The 16,794-nt window shown below is 38.7% G+C and overlaps 1 protein-coding gene across 3 annotated transcripts in view; it reads right to left on the bottom strand.

Annotated features, from left to right (window-relative positions):
- The window catches only part of LOC102199106 (neprilysin), a 36,685-nt gene that overhangs the window by 8,826 nt on the left and 11,065 nt on the right, over positions 1–16,794 (bottom strand). For all 3 annotated transcript variants that reach the window (XM_005742185.1, XM_013913159.1, XM_005742186.1), the window contains exons 5-13: positions 7,922–8,002; positions 7,404–7,499; positions 7,182–7,300; positions 6,966–7,034; positions 6,375–6,509; positions 4,106–4,207; positions 3,845–3,981; positions 3,604–3,697; positions 2,715–2,843 (exon numbers count right to left, since the gene is read on the bottom strand). In XM_005742185.1, coding sequence (XP_005742242.1) covers positions 2,715–2,843; positions 3,604–3,697; positions 3,845–3,981; positions 4,106–4,207; positions 6,375–6,509; positions 6,966–7,034; positions 7,182–7,300; positions 7,404–7,499; positions 7,922–8,002 — 962 coding nt within the window. The remainder of the gene's footprint in view (positions 1–2,714; positions 2,844–3,603; positions 3,698–3,844; positions 3,982–4,105; positions 4,208–6,374; positions 6,510–6,965; positions 7,035–7,181; positions 7,301–7,403; positions 7,500–7,921; positions 8,003–16,794) is intronic.

The following is a 16,794-nucleotide window of genomic DNA, read 5'->3' as shown; positions in this document are numbered from 1 at the left end:
TGCTATCTTTTATGGTGTGGTCTGCTGGGGCGGCAGCATCTCTGCTGGGGACAGGAAGAGACTGAACAGGGTGATCCGAAGGGCCAGCTCTGTTCTTGGATGCCCTCTGGACCCAGTGGAGGTGGTGAGTGACAGGAGAATGGTGGCTAAGCTGTCATCCCTGTTGGACAACATCTGCCACCCCATGCAGCAGACTGTGACAGCACTGAGCAGCTCCTTCAGTGGGAGAATGCGGCACCCACGGTGTGGGACGGAGAGATTTCGCAGGTCTTTCCTCCCCACTGCTGTCAGACTCCATAATAAAAAACTTTAACTGATTTTATTTATTCTATCCTGTACAGTTGTGTACTGTATTTATTCTTATTGTATTCTAATTTTTGCCTCATAACTTTTGCACTGTCCACTTCCTGCTGTGACAAAACAAATTTCCCACGTGTGGGACTAATAAAGGTTATCTTATCTTACTTTATATACCATATATACTTACTGGTCAATTTATTAGGTACACCTTTCAAGTACCAGTTTGGACCCTCTTTTGTTTTCAGAACTGTCCTAAATCATTGTTGCACAGATTCAACAAAGTGCTGGAAACATTCCTCTTATTTGATTTGTGAGTGTTTGTGTTGTTTTGTCATGGTCCTGGGCCATGTTGGCCCAGTATTCTTAGTTTCCATGTGTTTTGTATTTTGTTCTTTATTTATGCCGTGGTTCCTAGGTTCTGTTAAGATGTTGCTTATTTGATTACCCTCTGTGTATCTGTGAGCCCTCGTTTCCCCTCCTTGTGTTTTATTCCATCTTTTCCCCAGCCTGTTATGTCTGTGCTCTCCCCGGGCTCTCTCTCCTCCTGTCTGAACCTCTGTGTACTTCCTGTTTTACTTTGACAGTCTCCCGTCAGTGTTGCGTTTACTCCTGCCGTGTCTTGTTATGATTATCAGTTTCACCTGTGTTCCCCGTGCGCTCCCACTTCCCTCATTAACCCTCTGTGTATTTATGTCTGTGTCTCCCTCAGTTCTGTGTCATGTTCTCCCTCATTCATGGCTGTGTGTTTCTCCGTGCAATATGTTATGGTTTCCAGTTTAGTTTGTATGGTTTTTCTGTCCAGCAATAAAGCTGTGTTTTGAGTTCAATCCTGCCTCCGTGAGCTTGCGTTTGGGTCCTCATCCTGCCTGCACACAGCCGCAACCATGACATGTTTAGCCGAAATATATTTCTGAATGCATATTATATATAAGATTTGCTAATTACATCTCAAAGGTTGGTTAAATTAAATTATTCATTGCAATAATAACTTTTGTTAGGGTTTTTCCTTTTATTTATTTATTTATTTATTTTTTGAGAAGTCATATATACACTCACTGGCCGCTTTATTAGGTATATTTTTCTAGTACCATGCCTTAATTTTTAGATTAATCAAGATGCTGGAAAATCTCCTGAGAGATTTTGGGCTATATTGACATGATAGCATCAGCTGCTGCAGATTTGTTTCTGCATATATCCCGTTCAACCCTGTCCCAAGGGTGGTTTATTATTGTATTGACATCTGGTGATGTTATGTTCAATAAACCAGCTTTATCATACAGTGTGTTATTCTGTTGGAACACAAAAAACATCAGAAGATAGATAGACTATACACATAGACTATGGTGTTTAAATGACACTTAATTTAAAACCCCAAAGTCTATCATTAAATTTCCCCCACACCATTACACCACTAGCAGCTTGTGCTATTGATTCATGGCAAGGTGGAACCATGCTTTCAAACTGAGATTTATTAGACCAGGTACCATGTTTCCAATCATTTATTGTCTAGTTTTGATGAGCTGATGTAAGTTACAGCCTCAGTTTCCTGTTCTAAGTTTACAGGAGTGGCAGCGATTGTGGTCTTCTACTGCTGTAGCCCATCTGCTTCAAGATTTGAGGTGTTGTGACCTCTGAGATGCTCTTCTGCATACCTTGGTTTATAAAGTGGCAGATGAGTAAATATTGTATCGATGGTATACTAATAGCAGCAGTATAAAACAACAATTTACCTAAAGTACGCACTGAAAGGAAAGAAGAACATATCAAAAAGATACTGTATCTGTGTCACTTAAAGAAAGTGTGGCAGCTGCAGGTCAGTTAGTCACAATGAAATGTGTGTACTGTGTGCATCAGAGGATGTACTGCCATACAAAGATACTGTAAAATTCTTGATGATATGACAGAAATGTACAATAATGTATTTCTATTTGTGAAAGTTGTACATGGTCGCAAATAAAAATTGATTCACATGCACAATGTCAGATGCCACAGCTCACACATACACATGCATAGGCAGTTTGAATTTACAGTGTGGGTGGTGTGATCATGCTAACAAGGACACCTTGTTCAGCTGCTTTGAGTGGAGGCAAGCAAAAACTACAGTATTCTGATAGACAAGACACAAATGTGACAAAAACACAAGTGGGTGTCAAAATACTCTCCATCAGATGTGCCTGAAACACATGTTTTTTGTTGTATGTATGACTAACTGAATACATAAACGTCCACACTCCTCTTGTAATGCCCTGCAGAGGCATTTTTAGATTATCAGTTTCAGCTTTCAATAAACAAGGTGCGGAATTCCATTACAGAGATTGTATCTTGTCTAATGAAGGATATTTCCAAGAGCTCTTTATCTTTGATTGAGTCTAATGTGTTTTAACAATACAAAGCCTAATGCACCTTCTACTGACCAGTTCTTTACTCTTTTCAGAGAATGCCTCCTGCACATAAAGTCGTCCCACAGCATTTTCCAGGTTGTTGTTGACGTACAGAGCACACTGTCGCCACACTGCTGCCTCTGACGTCGTACCAGACAGAGCCTGCAGGGAAAGTAACAAGGCACAGATCAATTAAAGATGAAGGATAAACTGGTCAGCATATTGTTTAAAGAGGCTCATGGCAATAGGAAATGGGGCAGTGGGGAAATGATTAGATTAGAAAAAGGATTACCAAGATTTTTAAGGCATGGAGGAAGAATATGAATGAAGCAACGTGTTGAAATCGACTGTTTATTAGAGCCTGACTGATACTGCAGTCATTGAAAATATAAAATCTTCTAATTTCTACAAATGTGCCTATTTTGCATGTTGCATAGACAAATCTCAAACATGTTTTAACCTTAGATGGTTTTCCAGTAGCCTTGTCAGTGTTAGAAGATAAACTGTATCAGCTTAAGGTAACTGATATTGCTTTATGAAAGTAGCAAAAAAGTGCAGTAAATAACCATTTGGAAGCAGCCTTATGTGCTAATGTAACTGTGGTTTAGATCATTTCTGTTTAGCACTAATTGCCAAGTGTTAACATGCTCACATATTCCAGCAAGGTGGTGACAGTGGTAAACAAACCTGCAAATGATCAGCATGTTGGCATCTTAAACATGATCCCATGCTAACTTTAGCATTTAATTCAAAGCATAAGTATTGTCATTTAGCCCCATACCAGCAGGAACATTACTGCAAACATTTTAACTGCTTTGCACCCTGTGTTGTTTGCATTTCTTTTAATAACTTAGGTAAGCAGCAGTGTCTGCAAACAGGACCTTCCATGGACTATAACAGCATCAAGGTCCTGTACGTGTACCTTGCGGAAGGCTTTCCTGGTGTCTCTGTAAGCTCTGCTAAGACCCACCACCATGTTCATAGCAAAACGCCACACCATGTAGTTCTGCAGATCCCTGTGAGTAGACAGAAACATGTTGAGAAAAAAGCAATCATACTCACACAAAGCTATCAATACTGTGCACTCCCTCCCCCACAAGCTTAGAGACAAAAACAGGCTTTTATACTCCATCACAGATACAGACTTAAATGAACACACCTACCTCTTGGTGTATTTGGCCAAGATCAGGTTGAGCCTTCTGTAATAGTTGGGCGAGTAGTTTATGACCTTTTCTGTGTCAGGGACGCTGATGTTGACTGTATTCATTATTTTAGCTGTGAAGTAACTCCAGTCAAATAGCTTCAAAAGGAGTTTTTTTTTAATCCCCCCCAGAGATAAAGAGGAGAAGAAGATAAAGATGAGAAAGAAGTATCTATGTGAAATGAAAACAGCAAACTGTGGTACATAAAGAATTTTTTTTTACCTGTGATTCAACCTCAAGGGTGAAGTTGGCGTTCAGGTCCCCCAGTTCCATCTTGTTGTAAAGCAACACTGGGTTGTTACGATCCTCTGGGGTATCAGTAGCCTTGGAAAGAGCAAGACAGAGGGGCTAAAAGTCAAGAATGCTGTCACAACCCTCCTGTTTCCCGACACATGCGTACAGTTGCAGTGCAGGTCCAGCAGCATCAAACGTATTTGGCGTCCCAGGAGGCTTTCGCTCTGTAAATGTCAGAGCGCGAATGGTGTGACTGCCTTGTAAAAGCCAGCAGCTGAGTGGAGGAGAAGTGAAGCATGGCAGAGAGCAGAGCAGAACAGACTAGGATGACAAACACAGAGTGTGGAAAACTGTTGATGAAAAGTCACGGTGTTGGGATCAGGCTGGTTAACAGCTTGTTTTAGACATCAGCTGCTACAGACTGGAACCACAGACACACACACAGAGGAGGGAGGTTTGGTCTACAAATGGATGACAGGAGGGTCATCCTGCTAACAGAAACCTTTTGTGTTAAGTTAGATGAAAAAAAACAGAACTAGAATACAGAAGGAAGAAGGAACCTTTGAACCATCATCTTTCCAGTCTGTCAAGAAGTACCAGCTTAGACAGAAAGATAAAGCTACTGAACCTGCACAAAGTCTTTGCCCTGCTAAAGTTTTTGCCTGCATTTTAACTTACATCAGTTGTAGGTTGCCTCTTGTGGGATTATAATATTATTTTATGCCATGTTAGACCCCTAATTAAAGATTGTGAATTATTATGTCGTTTTAGTTTGCATTATTCTCCTGAATTAGAAGAAGGTGATAACTATTGTATTTGTTAAACTGATTTGCATTACATTAGACTGCTGATTTATTGTAAATGAATGATATTGTTTTATGATGCATTATACTGCTGAGTTATAAGAAATACTGTTCGCAGAAAGTCATCGCCTTATTTGTCTGATTAGAAGAGAACAGAACATGCTGGAGTTTTCTGCCTCATCTCAGCAGGAGCAGATAAACAGGGAGCCAAGGTCGTAGCTTAGGCGCTGTGTGAGAGAAAGCATGTGAATGTTTAGGCTTTTATGATTAGGTGGGAGAACCAGAGGCTATAAGAGGTTGATCAATGCTCCACCATTTTGAGATCTGATGCTGTCTGCGTACGGTGTCCATCTCCCACGCGTGTGATCATTAAAATCATCGTTTGACTCAACCCGGCCGGACCAGTGTTGTTATTGTGGTTTTTCCTCTTGTATCCATCCCCAATATTTGAATCCGTAACACTCTATATGCTGAAATGATCACAGTAATTATGTCACCACAGCCTGCAGCTCTACATTTAACTGCAGGTCAGTGAGCTCTATCAGGTATGATTCAGAAAATCTTGGATTTCACAAGGAGGCAACTCACTGAATCTCCTCAAAAATGTGCAAGTGTTTTTCATTATGTTGACTTGCTTATTAAGGTATCTGCTATTTTACTGCTTTATTACTGACAGTTTACTCCAAGTTACCATTCCAGGTTATGGTTAACTTTCTTCTGTAATATTTTAGTTGACTGTACTATTCAGTCTCAATGGCTGTCACCTCATTCACTAGCCTCAAAATTGAGATTAGTTTAGCTTAATACCAGCCTGCTTTGCATCACTAACAGTAGTTTTAAATCAATGACATCCCAATGTCTCTCTTTTCATTACCTGAAAAATATTCTCTTTCAGCTAACAAGAAGAAAATGTCACTCCCTTATCTGCACATAGGTCAAGGAGAACGGGAATGAAGAAGCTCAGAAAAAAAGGTGTATTTCATATTTTATAAAATGATATGTGTTTAACTACACGTCTTCTGTTGCTTATCATTGGAAAAGGGTAAGATGTGAGAAAGAGGTTTATTTTTGATCGTGGTATAGTTCAGTTTGCCACATAATCTTGCTAGCTGTTTCATTATGGACAGCTCTCAACCACCAGGAAGTCTACACTAGCAACAGTGCCCAGTGACAACTAGCCAGTTTTAGTTTGACGATTTCTATTTTATATCTACCACACTTCTCGCAGTGGACCGGGAATTATTTTACATTCAGTTATTGATCATAATCAGACTTGGAACTGGATGAATACTTGGAACTGAGCAGGCTTGAACTACAGTATGCATTACTGAAAGATCTCTTTCCCATGGTTTCTCAAAGCCATAATAAGCATATTTTGAAAAGTACAGGAGGTTCTTAAGTATTTGAATTCATATTTCTACTTGTAAAACTGCAAAGTACAAATCCATACTTACATTAGCAATGTCTCTCTCCAAGTCTATAACTCGTGTCACCTCCTCTCTAATGCGAGTTTCATTGATCGCTAATCCTCGGTCCTTGCGCATCAGCTTAGCCAGGTCAATCATGAATTGCTCATAGGCCCGACATGCCTGTAAAATAAACACAACTTGTAACTCACTGATTTCAGTAACCACTGACTAAATCAAGATTTGACTGATACAAAGTCCGTCTATAGCAAACATGCATATCAAGTAAGGCAAAATAGGAAGCTGTAAAGTGAAACCAGAGCAACGGACGTCTGTTCCACTCACACATCTGGTTTGGATTGAGAAAGAGTTATCAGCATTGTGTGTGTTTTTGTTCATCACATACAAACTCACTACATTTCTAAGAGTAGGAATAAAATTTATTTGTGCACTGATGTGAACGGATGTTTCGGCTGATAGCCTCATCATTTGTGGTTTTTTTGGAACAAATTCGGAGGGACATGAAATCCAGGGGCTCAGGTGAATAGTTGGAACTGCTTTCATTATTCATTGATTAACACGCTTTAACTGCACTGCACTGGCGTGTGGATTTGTATACATGTAAACATGCAAACTGACCTCTGCATAAGGACCAGTGCATGCATAGTAATCTCTGGACACCAGGCCAAGGCTTGTTTGCTGGTCAAACTGGCAAGGAGAAGAAGACATTTATTTTCAGTATCAAAGCCAAATAAAGGCTTAGTCATTACCTTCAGTGAACAGAGGGACATGAGGGCTTTTTGAATATGAACAGAGGGAGGTGAGTTCTTTTCCTTGCCACAGGCATACACCTACATGAATGATATGCGAGGTTGAATCCCTGTCATCAGTGCCGACGAAAAAGTTAACCAAGAGCAGAGTTCCATATTTCTCATTCAACTTGGCAATAACGTCCTCCAACCTCCATGTTCTCCCTGAAGAAATAAGAAAAAAGAAGTGAAAAAGAAGTGAAAAGAAAGAAATGGCATCAATAACATCATGCCCAATGACACTTGAAAAAGAACCAAAGTTCTCTACCATAATTGGTCTCCCAGTTGTCAACAGCTATAGGCCACTCAGACACGTCAGGCAGCATGTCAAGCAGAGGACTCCCCCCTCTCAGCTCAATTAAACCTAGTTAGAAGCGAAAATCAAAGAAAATAGGTTTTGCGGTGTAGATACATTTATTTTCTACCCATAAAATTGTGAAAATCAATTAAAAAGAAATTTAACCACTGTATTGCTTTTTATCAAGTACATACTAAACCTGTGGCAATTCAGAGGCCTTAGAGGAGTTTATTGATGTGGCTTCCAAAGCAAATCACTTCTGAAGAAAGCATTCATTTGAATCATGTAAAGCTGAAATACTGCAGTTCTTTTTTTTTTAAATTGATGATTCATGTATATTTTCATGACAGTTTTGTTGATAGACAATACAAAAACTGAATAAGAAACATTTAACCTTCAACAGCAATTTACAAAATGACTGTTCACATTAGGATAATAGAAGATCTAAAAAGGCATAGCGTGTTAATGTCTTTTGCCTGCTGACTCACTCTCATTGGTACAGGACTTGTAAAGGGTCTTAGCCTTGGTGAGAGCAGCAGCTTCCCCCTCCACTGTTTTTTCAAGGACACCTTCAAATAAAGAAACAGAGCAAGCATGAAGCAAACAATCACAGACAAAGATGAAGAAGCAAAGTTGCTCACTGCACAATAAGGAAAGAGGGAGTAGTTGGGTGCATATAACCTCAGGTACAACATAGAGGTTTTCTTTTTCTTATCTCTGGGGATTCAAAAATTCAAGAATTCAGCTGTCATGCGTATGCATTTTATTTATGTTAATTAAGGGGTGCTTTCGGTCCTTTTGTCAGAAAATGGCGACACTAAGTAAATTATGATATAAAGCCTTTGCAGTAGATAGTAACCGGTGACAAAACAGAAGAAATGTAATTATTCTAAGAAGAAAAACATGTCACAGCTGTTCTTTTCAATTTAATTGTTTTATTTCTCTCTAAATAAAAACAACCTGAATAATTATTATGAGAAAAATATTCAGAAAGTGCATTTTTTTGAGTCATAAACAAGTACAGAATAAATGGTCTTCTGAAGATAGTTTAGGTTTGCAGAAAATAGACAAAAACAAAGCTTTGATCATTTTTATTTTAAATGTTATATAAAAACACAAGCAACATAGTGTGTATTGGAATTTTCCTTTGATATACAGTACCAGGTGCCCCAAGAGCAAAGCTAACACATCAATACACTGTCAAAATGTGAATAAGGTGAACAACTAGTTTTACTTTGAATGAATAAATCAATCAATGAGTAAACAGATAAATAAATAGTGTTCTAGCTCCCATCTTTTAAATGGGCATGATAAATGTTATCATGCAAAATCATGTAAAAATAAATGCATATTTTATTCTGTGCTTGTCACAAATACCTTTTGGCATGGGAGTGACGGCACAGAGCAGACGAAAAGAGGTGGAAAGAAATCAAGGTGCAACAAAGCTGAAGGTGTGGCAGTAAAGGGCCATTTGGAAACAAGAGTGAGCACCAGCGCTTGTTTTATTACCTGCGTTCATTGCCTCTTCAACACCTGTTGTGGGCATATGGACGCCAGTTAGCTCAGCCTCAGGCTAGATAGCATTTCTAGGTAGACAGCTAATCAAAATGAGTGATAAGTGTTGGGGTGTAAACTTGCTAAACTGAGGGGGAGGGCATGGGGACCAATACTCTTTTCCTGTGCAGCCTCAAGGCACCAAGTTGCATATTGTAGCTTTAAAGTGTAACTATTCCTACAGGGACTGCTGTCACTTTTCAGCAGCAGCACACGAGCAGGAGCAACACGAGGATGTGCCTAAATACATTTTCTCATCATCAAGGTTCAAACACCCACACAGTCAGTAATTTTTGTGTTTGCTGCAAACCGCTGTGGTTAAAGCAAGTTTATTGTTATGTGATGCCGGTACAGAGTCTGTGTCCTCGGTGCTTCAAAATAACAAAACCTTACACCTACACAGGAGGTATCTGAAACTTCAGCTCAAGTCCAGCTGCTGGTTTGTCATTCAGCACCAACAATATGAAGAACTTAACTCTCCCTGCACTACGCTGATAAATTCATGAGCATGACTATCGCGTCATAATGTTTCACTGCAGTTCAACTAGTATGCTGGGATTTCTAGGGGTGGTTCAGGGAACCTTGAAGAAAAAATTAGAGCGATGGTGAGCGCATTGAGTGCATTGAAGTGATAGGAAACATTGTAACAATGTAGTGACACAACATGATGTAGACTAAAGATATTCTGGTATCACAAAAAAAAGCAAACATAATTACATTTATTTTTCTCCATCGAAAAAAGTCTCAACTTTTCCCCAGCTTTTAGATTTTTTGTTTCTGTTCATCAACTGTATAGTTGCTTTATGTGGCCTGTATCATGAATAATACATGATGTAAATGTCTTTCAAGTCTAAGTGCCTTGTGATATGCTTTGTCTACATACGGAATGTATGTAAATAGCTGCAGTTATGATTGCTGTTGCTATTGTTTATGACAACTCAAGAGAAAGAAGCAGCCTTTATGTATTTCACATTTTGAAAATGTATCTCATCAGGACTATATGTGCATTTACATTTTCAGCACAAGATAGTGCATTTAATGTGCTAGTGTAGACTGTAACCCAGGTTCATATCTGTCTACAACTAACACCTTTCCCAGCTACAAGTAGTAGTTGTTTGTTGTGAATACCAGTACAAATGCACGTGCTTACAACTACAGTGCTGTGCAAAAGTCTTGTGTCACCCATTTCTTTATATTTTGCTTCTGAGGACCCAGACTTTCTTGTAATTATTTTAAATGGTTTTAAGCTACACTTTTCAAAGCTTTTTAAAAGTTTTTCGTGGGACATGGGCTTCTTTTTCTCTTATTTTCAGTCCAGTCCTTTAACCTAACCATTGTTTGTTAGTTTTTTAGCCCTTAACACTGTGTATGATTCATGCATAAAAAAAAACACCTAACTCAAGGGATGAACCAGTGTTGTGTCTACACAGAACAGAGAGCTTAGCAAAGAACCCATTTTAAATGGTGTCTTTAGGTATTTTGTTACTAGCCTGTCGTACAAACACATCATTTGTTCCTAACTCTGTAGTTAAATCCTATGTAAAATGCCAAGGATAACACTGTTTCTTAGGCATAAAATAACATGTTTGCACCAACAAGGTGATTCCCAAGGAGCTAGGTGAAAACCTGGCATATCCCAGCGCAGTCTGCAGCGTGTCCTTAAAACAATAGAGTAAACTGGACAAGTGAAGTGCAAAACATCTATAGTAGTATCTACAGAGTAGATTTAGCTCTTTCAATGCTGTGCACACAGATAACTAACAAAAACTTTTGGCCAGACCGAACTACAGAGATAATGCCCGTTCATGAACTCGTGGCTTCTCAGGACTGGCCTGCTGTCTAGAGAACCAGTCATCTAAACAACAAGAGTGAACGATTGAAGTCATTCATTTAGATTATTGTAGCATGTTTAAACATTTAGTCCCTCAGGGATGGCTTTTTGAAGATTTAATGGAAGAATTCATTGGTATAGCTAGCTTAGTATTTCAGACTGTGTGTCTCCTCTGCATTCATAAACTTCCGCTTGTTGATAGCCACAAAGACAAGCTGTGCAAACACTGTCTGGTTAGTACAATCCTCCTTTCTTGAGTCTAAAAGAAAGGATTGAAGGTCATTTTCCCCATGGCTTTTAGTGTAGCAGACTAAATATTCGGCAAATACAAGCATGTATAACCTGCATGGTAAATGGTAAACAGACTGGCTCTTATAGAGCACCTTTCAACTCTACCTGTACTCAACGCACTTTATTCACCCATTCACTTTTTTGTGAATGCTTTCTATCTAACATTCACACACAGTCTCAAGAGCTTGGAAAGAAACATTCACGCACATTCATGCTACAACAGATGCAATAGAGAGCAATCTGGGGTTAGTGTCTTGTTCGAGGATATTTGGCACACAGACTGGGAGTAGCCAAGGACCGAGCCACCAACCTTCCAATTAGTAGATGACATAATTTACTTCCCGTGCTGCACTCACCCTAATGTCTGAAAATTAGCTTTTTCTTTCTGACAACACAAAACTCATAAAAAATAAAAAATGAAATAATATATAAATCATGTGCTGTGTTGCTGCAGAGATTTTGACTAAGATCTAAGAAGGATATACAAAATATCCCTGACAAAAAATGCTACCAACATTTCAAAAGCTTAAATGATATTTTCTTTATTTTATTCTTCCTGGTTGTTTTGACATTATCCAAGGAGAGCAATTTCTGTGTTATCAAAAGTAAACTCTTCAGTGGGTGGTTAAGTAGGTAGGATGTGTTAGAAAGATAACCTTTGATAACCTTTTGACTTTGACAAGCCGTCACATAGCTCAACATGACCTGAAAGCTTCCTGACAATTATAAAGTTATCTTATAAATATTGCATCAACAGATATACACCATCATGCTGCACAGCTCAGTGACACACCAGGATCAATACAGGAAAGAGGATGGAGTTTAAATTACACGGGCGCTTGACAGCCAACTTTCCCCTGAGTCCAAAAGGACAACAATCCTGTCACTATGAGTTGGGTTGATATGAAAAGATAACAATAAGAACAAATTAGATTTTTTTAACTGCTCAAAAAAAGGATTTTACAGCTCTCTACAGTTTAAAGATCTGGGTTTCCATAAATTACACAATTCATTATTTTTAGGAAAGATTATCAACTTTAATATTTAATTTATCAAGATCTGATATGAAATATCATTTTTCCCTTTATAAGCAGTAGGTCTGCAAAATACATATTTGAGCAGTTTCACTCTTTGTTTCTGCAAATTCAGTTTGGATTAAATTTGTTTTCTACAGATTCTGGTGACCCATTATTACCTCAGTGCATCAAATACTGCTGATCTGTCACATGTTGCTGGCATCTCTTCCTTACACACAAAGTGTTTTGGCAGCAGCTGTGGCAGAGAAAGATAACAGTTCTGTTTCAAAGGTTGATATTCCTGTGACTCAGGGATGGCCGGAGGTTTTTCTTTTCTTATTATTGTTATTATTTCATTTTCAGCATCTGACTTCCATTGGGCTTTTGACTTACACTGTCACTCACGTGTTATCGTTAGACAATGAATACAGCTGGTCATGGTTCACAACAGTAATCCTGCATGTAGGAAAATGACACCTCACCACTAGGTTTAAATGTGGTGCAAAAGAGTGCCTTTGAAGCTTTCATAACGGGTGAGTAAGGGGGTGAGAGATGTGCAAAGCCAGCCACTCATTACATACATTAGTATGTGATGAGAAAAGGTTGGATTCGGAAATCCTTGGACACAGCTTTTTTTGTTTGTTTGCCATATGGGTTACTGTGGTTTGTACCAGTGACCATCAAATTATAATTGGTTCATTCTAGTGTTAAAGAAGAGTCATAAAAAGATTTCCACAAAACATGAAATGATTCCAAGAGATACCTTTTCAAATGGTATCTCTATCTCCTGCTGCACAAAACATCCTTTACCCCTTGAAATAAAAAGGAAAACAATCACGCTGTGACAGCCACCATCCACTGACCTCAAGCCTACTAAGAACATGAGGAGCATTCTTTAAAAGGAAGATCTATAAGAGTGGGCAACAATATAGCAGGAACCAGCAGCTCCGGGTGGCAGTATTGACATCCTCAAAGGAAATCCTGACTACTATACACAGACCTACAAGTAGCCCAACTGATGAGAGAGTTAGATTTAAAAGGACATATAAAACCAACTTAGAGGTTTCTTTATTGTGCTTATTTTATGTTTATATGTGTTTTTGGATCACAGCACAGCACTGTTATCTATAGATCTGCCTCGGAAAATAGAAGATATAATTAACGTGGCTCAGATACTGCCTCCCCCACCTCTGAGTAGGCTGTTATCACCTAATTAAATGGTACAGCAGCTCAATCGGACTGAGATCAGGTGAGGGACAAGTATATTCTTCATCCTCCTATATTCCACCATAATGATGTTGTATCCATTAGTTTCTTTCAAAATTGGTATGCTGAAACACAGAGAACATCATTTATCCAAATACAAACACAGACTAGAATTTTGCACCAAATGCTCAGTGTGTAGTTTTGAGTGGTTTGGTTTTTTTTTTGGTTCATTTGCTACTTTTTTAAGTAATTTCCTTCCTTTTTCCCTCATAGGTCTACTTGTTTTCACTTCTTGCATAACTGCATTTCACTTCAGACTCTTTATACCTTGTTCGTATTTCGAATCCTCCCATTTTCTTATTACCATGTGTGCACTATTTATGTGCTCATTTAATTGTAATGATGTCCTGAGATAGAGACCCTTCACAGGGCGCTTCCTGCAAAAGGGCACAGATCATGTGTGTGTGATTGGATTACTGACTGCCTGGCGCTAATGTTTAACCACAGCAAAGGCTTACCCTTTCACTCTCTTTTCTACACACGCACACACACACACACACACACACACACACACACACGCAAACAAACAGACACACTTTCTATCACCCCTTATGTGTGTATTTGGATTTATTTGAGAATGGATTTTGTGCCACCTGATGTTTGCTTGAGACGTCACGTCAATTTGAACCAAACCACTCAGCATGATACAGAATCCGAATTTAGAGTTTCTACCCTCTGCATTGCCATTTTATCCCTGAGTGTTTTTCATTCCACAAGGCATTTCACTTGCAGTGTTTTTAGTGCAGCTGGATTTGCTTACAATACATGACTATAAAGGATGTACTTAGTGTATATTACGAGCAGAAATTGCAAATGAAGTCAAGACTGAAATGAGTCAAAAGTGTTTTCAGACTCTAAGTTTCCTGCTTTACACATTTGTAGGGACAATAAACCCACTGCGAGGAAACGTCTTTACCAAAGGAATACAGATTAGCTTTAAAAATTTTATGCAATAGCTTTAACATCTCAGCTTCTCTGAGGCAGCCCCGTCTCCTGTTCCCATTCAGCTAAAATTTATTGAAATGTGTTATCTAAGACTGTGTTTGTTTGCGATATATCTGAAAATGACTTCCTAATTAAAATTTCTTTGTCTTTTTTTTCATGGCTTTGCTAATGCTGTACATTTTCAGGTAAAAGATATTATATCAGACCGTGTACTCAAGAATATTCTGGAGAAGCTTCTATCGGTTAATGTTGTAAAGAAGCAATTGCATAAAACCATAATATTTTTCTAAATGTCACAGAGTAGTCTAGAGCCATAATTCTAGCCAATTAGTGGCAGACTTGAAAAGAGTATCAAAATCAGAACATCCTATGATTCAACCCCCTGTGGTCTAGGCGAAAGGATGGTAGGAAATCATTCTGCTTTTTTTCTGAAAAAATACATTTCTACTCCATATGCCCAGTGAGTTTTTATTTATTTTTTGTTTAAGTGAAATTGGCTAGTCAGGTTTTTGTTTGCTCTCTGTGTGCTATTGCTGGGAAATATTTGGGCAGAGGAGCTATTCTGAGGGTCAGCTGCCCCACAAATAAAACGTTTGAAGCAATTAGGTTGGAAAAAAAACTATTTTTTGTTACTTATGTTTAAACTAAAATAGGCTGAACAACTGCACTTTAAATCTCCATTTGTTTCAATTAAATATTAATTACAATTAATATTAATACTAATTAGTTAATACAAATGATGTTTTGTTAATAGAATGTACATAAAAGATGCACATAGCCAATATAGTCATTGGATAGAAAAATCCCATTATGAGGCCTCGCATTAATAATAATGGATTGGATTTATATAGCGCTTTTCAAGGCACCCAAAGCGCTTTACAATGCCACTATTCATTCACACACTGGTGGAGGTAAGCTACAGCTGTAGCCACAGCTGCCCTGGGGCAGACTGACAGAAGCGAGACTGCCATATCGCGCCATTGGCCCCTCTGGCCATCACCGGTAGGTGGTAGGGTAAAGTGTCTACTGCCTACTGCCAAGGACACAACGACCAGGTCAGAGAGCCGGCGACCTTCCGGTTACAGATGCGCTTCCCAACCACGGTTGCCGCATTGACTGCTTTTGCTGTCATCATCTTAGCTATTAGAAAAGAGAGGTCACAAGAAAGGAACAGGGGGGCCTTGTGGCAAATTGTCAGTCACCAGGTAAGCCCACCTAAGGCACACCCCTCTCTATCATCCTTTTTGACTCTAATTATAGTTTTAAAAATAAATAATATATTGCGTTCAATAAGAAGCAGACAAATTGAACTAAAACCTTCAACGGATCTGGAAAGTGTTTACTCAGGTTAATGTTTAATTAGATCTTAGATTGCTTTCTGAAATCAAAGTAGCAGCCTCCTGCTGGCACATCAGCACTGGCTTCATGTTTCAGACCCATAAGTTACATGCAACTTTCATATACTTAGTGGTTATAGAGCTATTACATGTAGTCTTGTTCCCCATTCAGTGACAAAAACAGTAATTTCTTAGAGCTTGGCTGCGCCACAGCCTACTTTGCTATTGTGTAAACTAAAATAATCCCAGCAGTTGCTGAAACAGCCATATAGCTCAACACTGCAGTTTTCAAGTAAAGGTAGTAAGTATTTAGTCCCCCCCTCCCCCCCAAAAAAAGCAAAATCAAAACTTTGTATATACTATACACTCGTTCTGTCAGTTCTTGTTAGTCAAAATGCCACTTTATTACTCTTAGTGTTATTTACACAGGAAACTCAGACATTTGGCTTTAGGACAGCTAGCAGGGGAGGTTATTACCTTAGTGGAGGTCTAAACTATTTCCTTTTATTCATAAGCATTTTTTCTGGCAAAAACATATTCATTTCAGGATTTTAGTTCAATATGTTTTTGTTGGAGAAGAATTACTGCATTAATATTCATATTATTTTTCTTGGCCACACACCTCAGGTCAGCTATATTTATTTGATGTGTTTATGAGGAGTCGAGTTTCTGTGGTGTTTTGCAACGATTCTTGCTGGAATTTTGATATGAGGAGGTCATGTGAGCAAGCTATTTATCATGAGCAAGTCCTACTGTGGTCAGTACTGTTTGTCTTACAGTAAAGCCGTATTTCAGTTATTGTTGTCACAGACAGACAGTCTCTTCAGTTTGTCATAAGTTGTTAGCTTCATGCAGAAAGAAAATCTCATATCTGGACACAGTGTTGATGCCACAGCTACCACACAGGTTTGTTTTGAAGCTCTTGATTATGCCGAATTCCACAAGAAACGTAATCTGCAGGCGCTGCCCTGGTTGGATTTTGCTCTCAATAGTCAGATTTAGACCTATACAAGAAGCACCTCACACAATCAAATCAAATCAAATCAAATCACTTTTATTGTCACATCACATGTGCAGGTACATTGGTACAGCACATGTGAGTGAAATTCTTGTGTGCGAGC

The sequence above is a fragment of the Pundamilia nyererei genome, unplaced genomic scaffold, assembly GCF_000239375.1.
Source record: "Pundamilia nyererei isolate P.nyererei 1_Seehausen unplaced genomic scaffold, PunNye1.0 scaffold00117, whole genome shotgun sequence".
In the NCBI taxonomy this organism is placed as follows: Eukaryota; Metazoa; Chordata; class Actinopteri; order Cichliformes; family Cichlidae; genus Pundamilia; species Pundamilia nyererei.
This window is presented reverse-complemented; position numbering and strand designations above follow the sequence as displayed.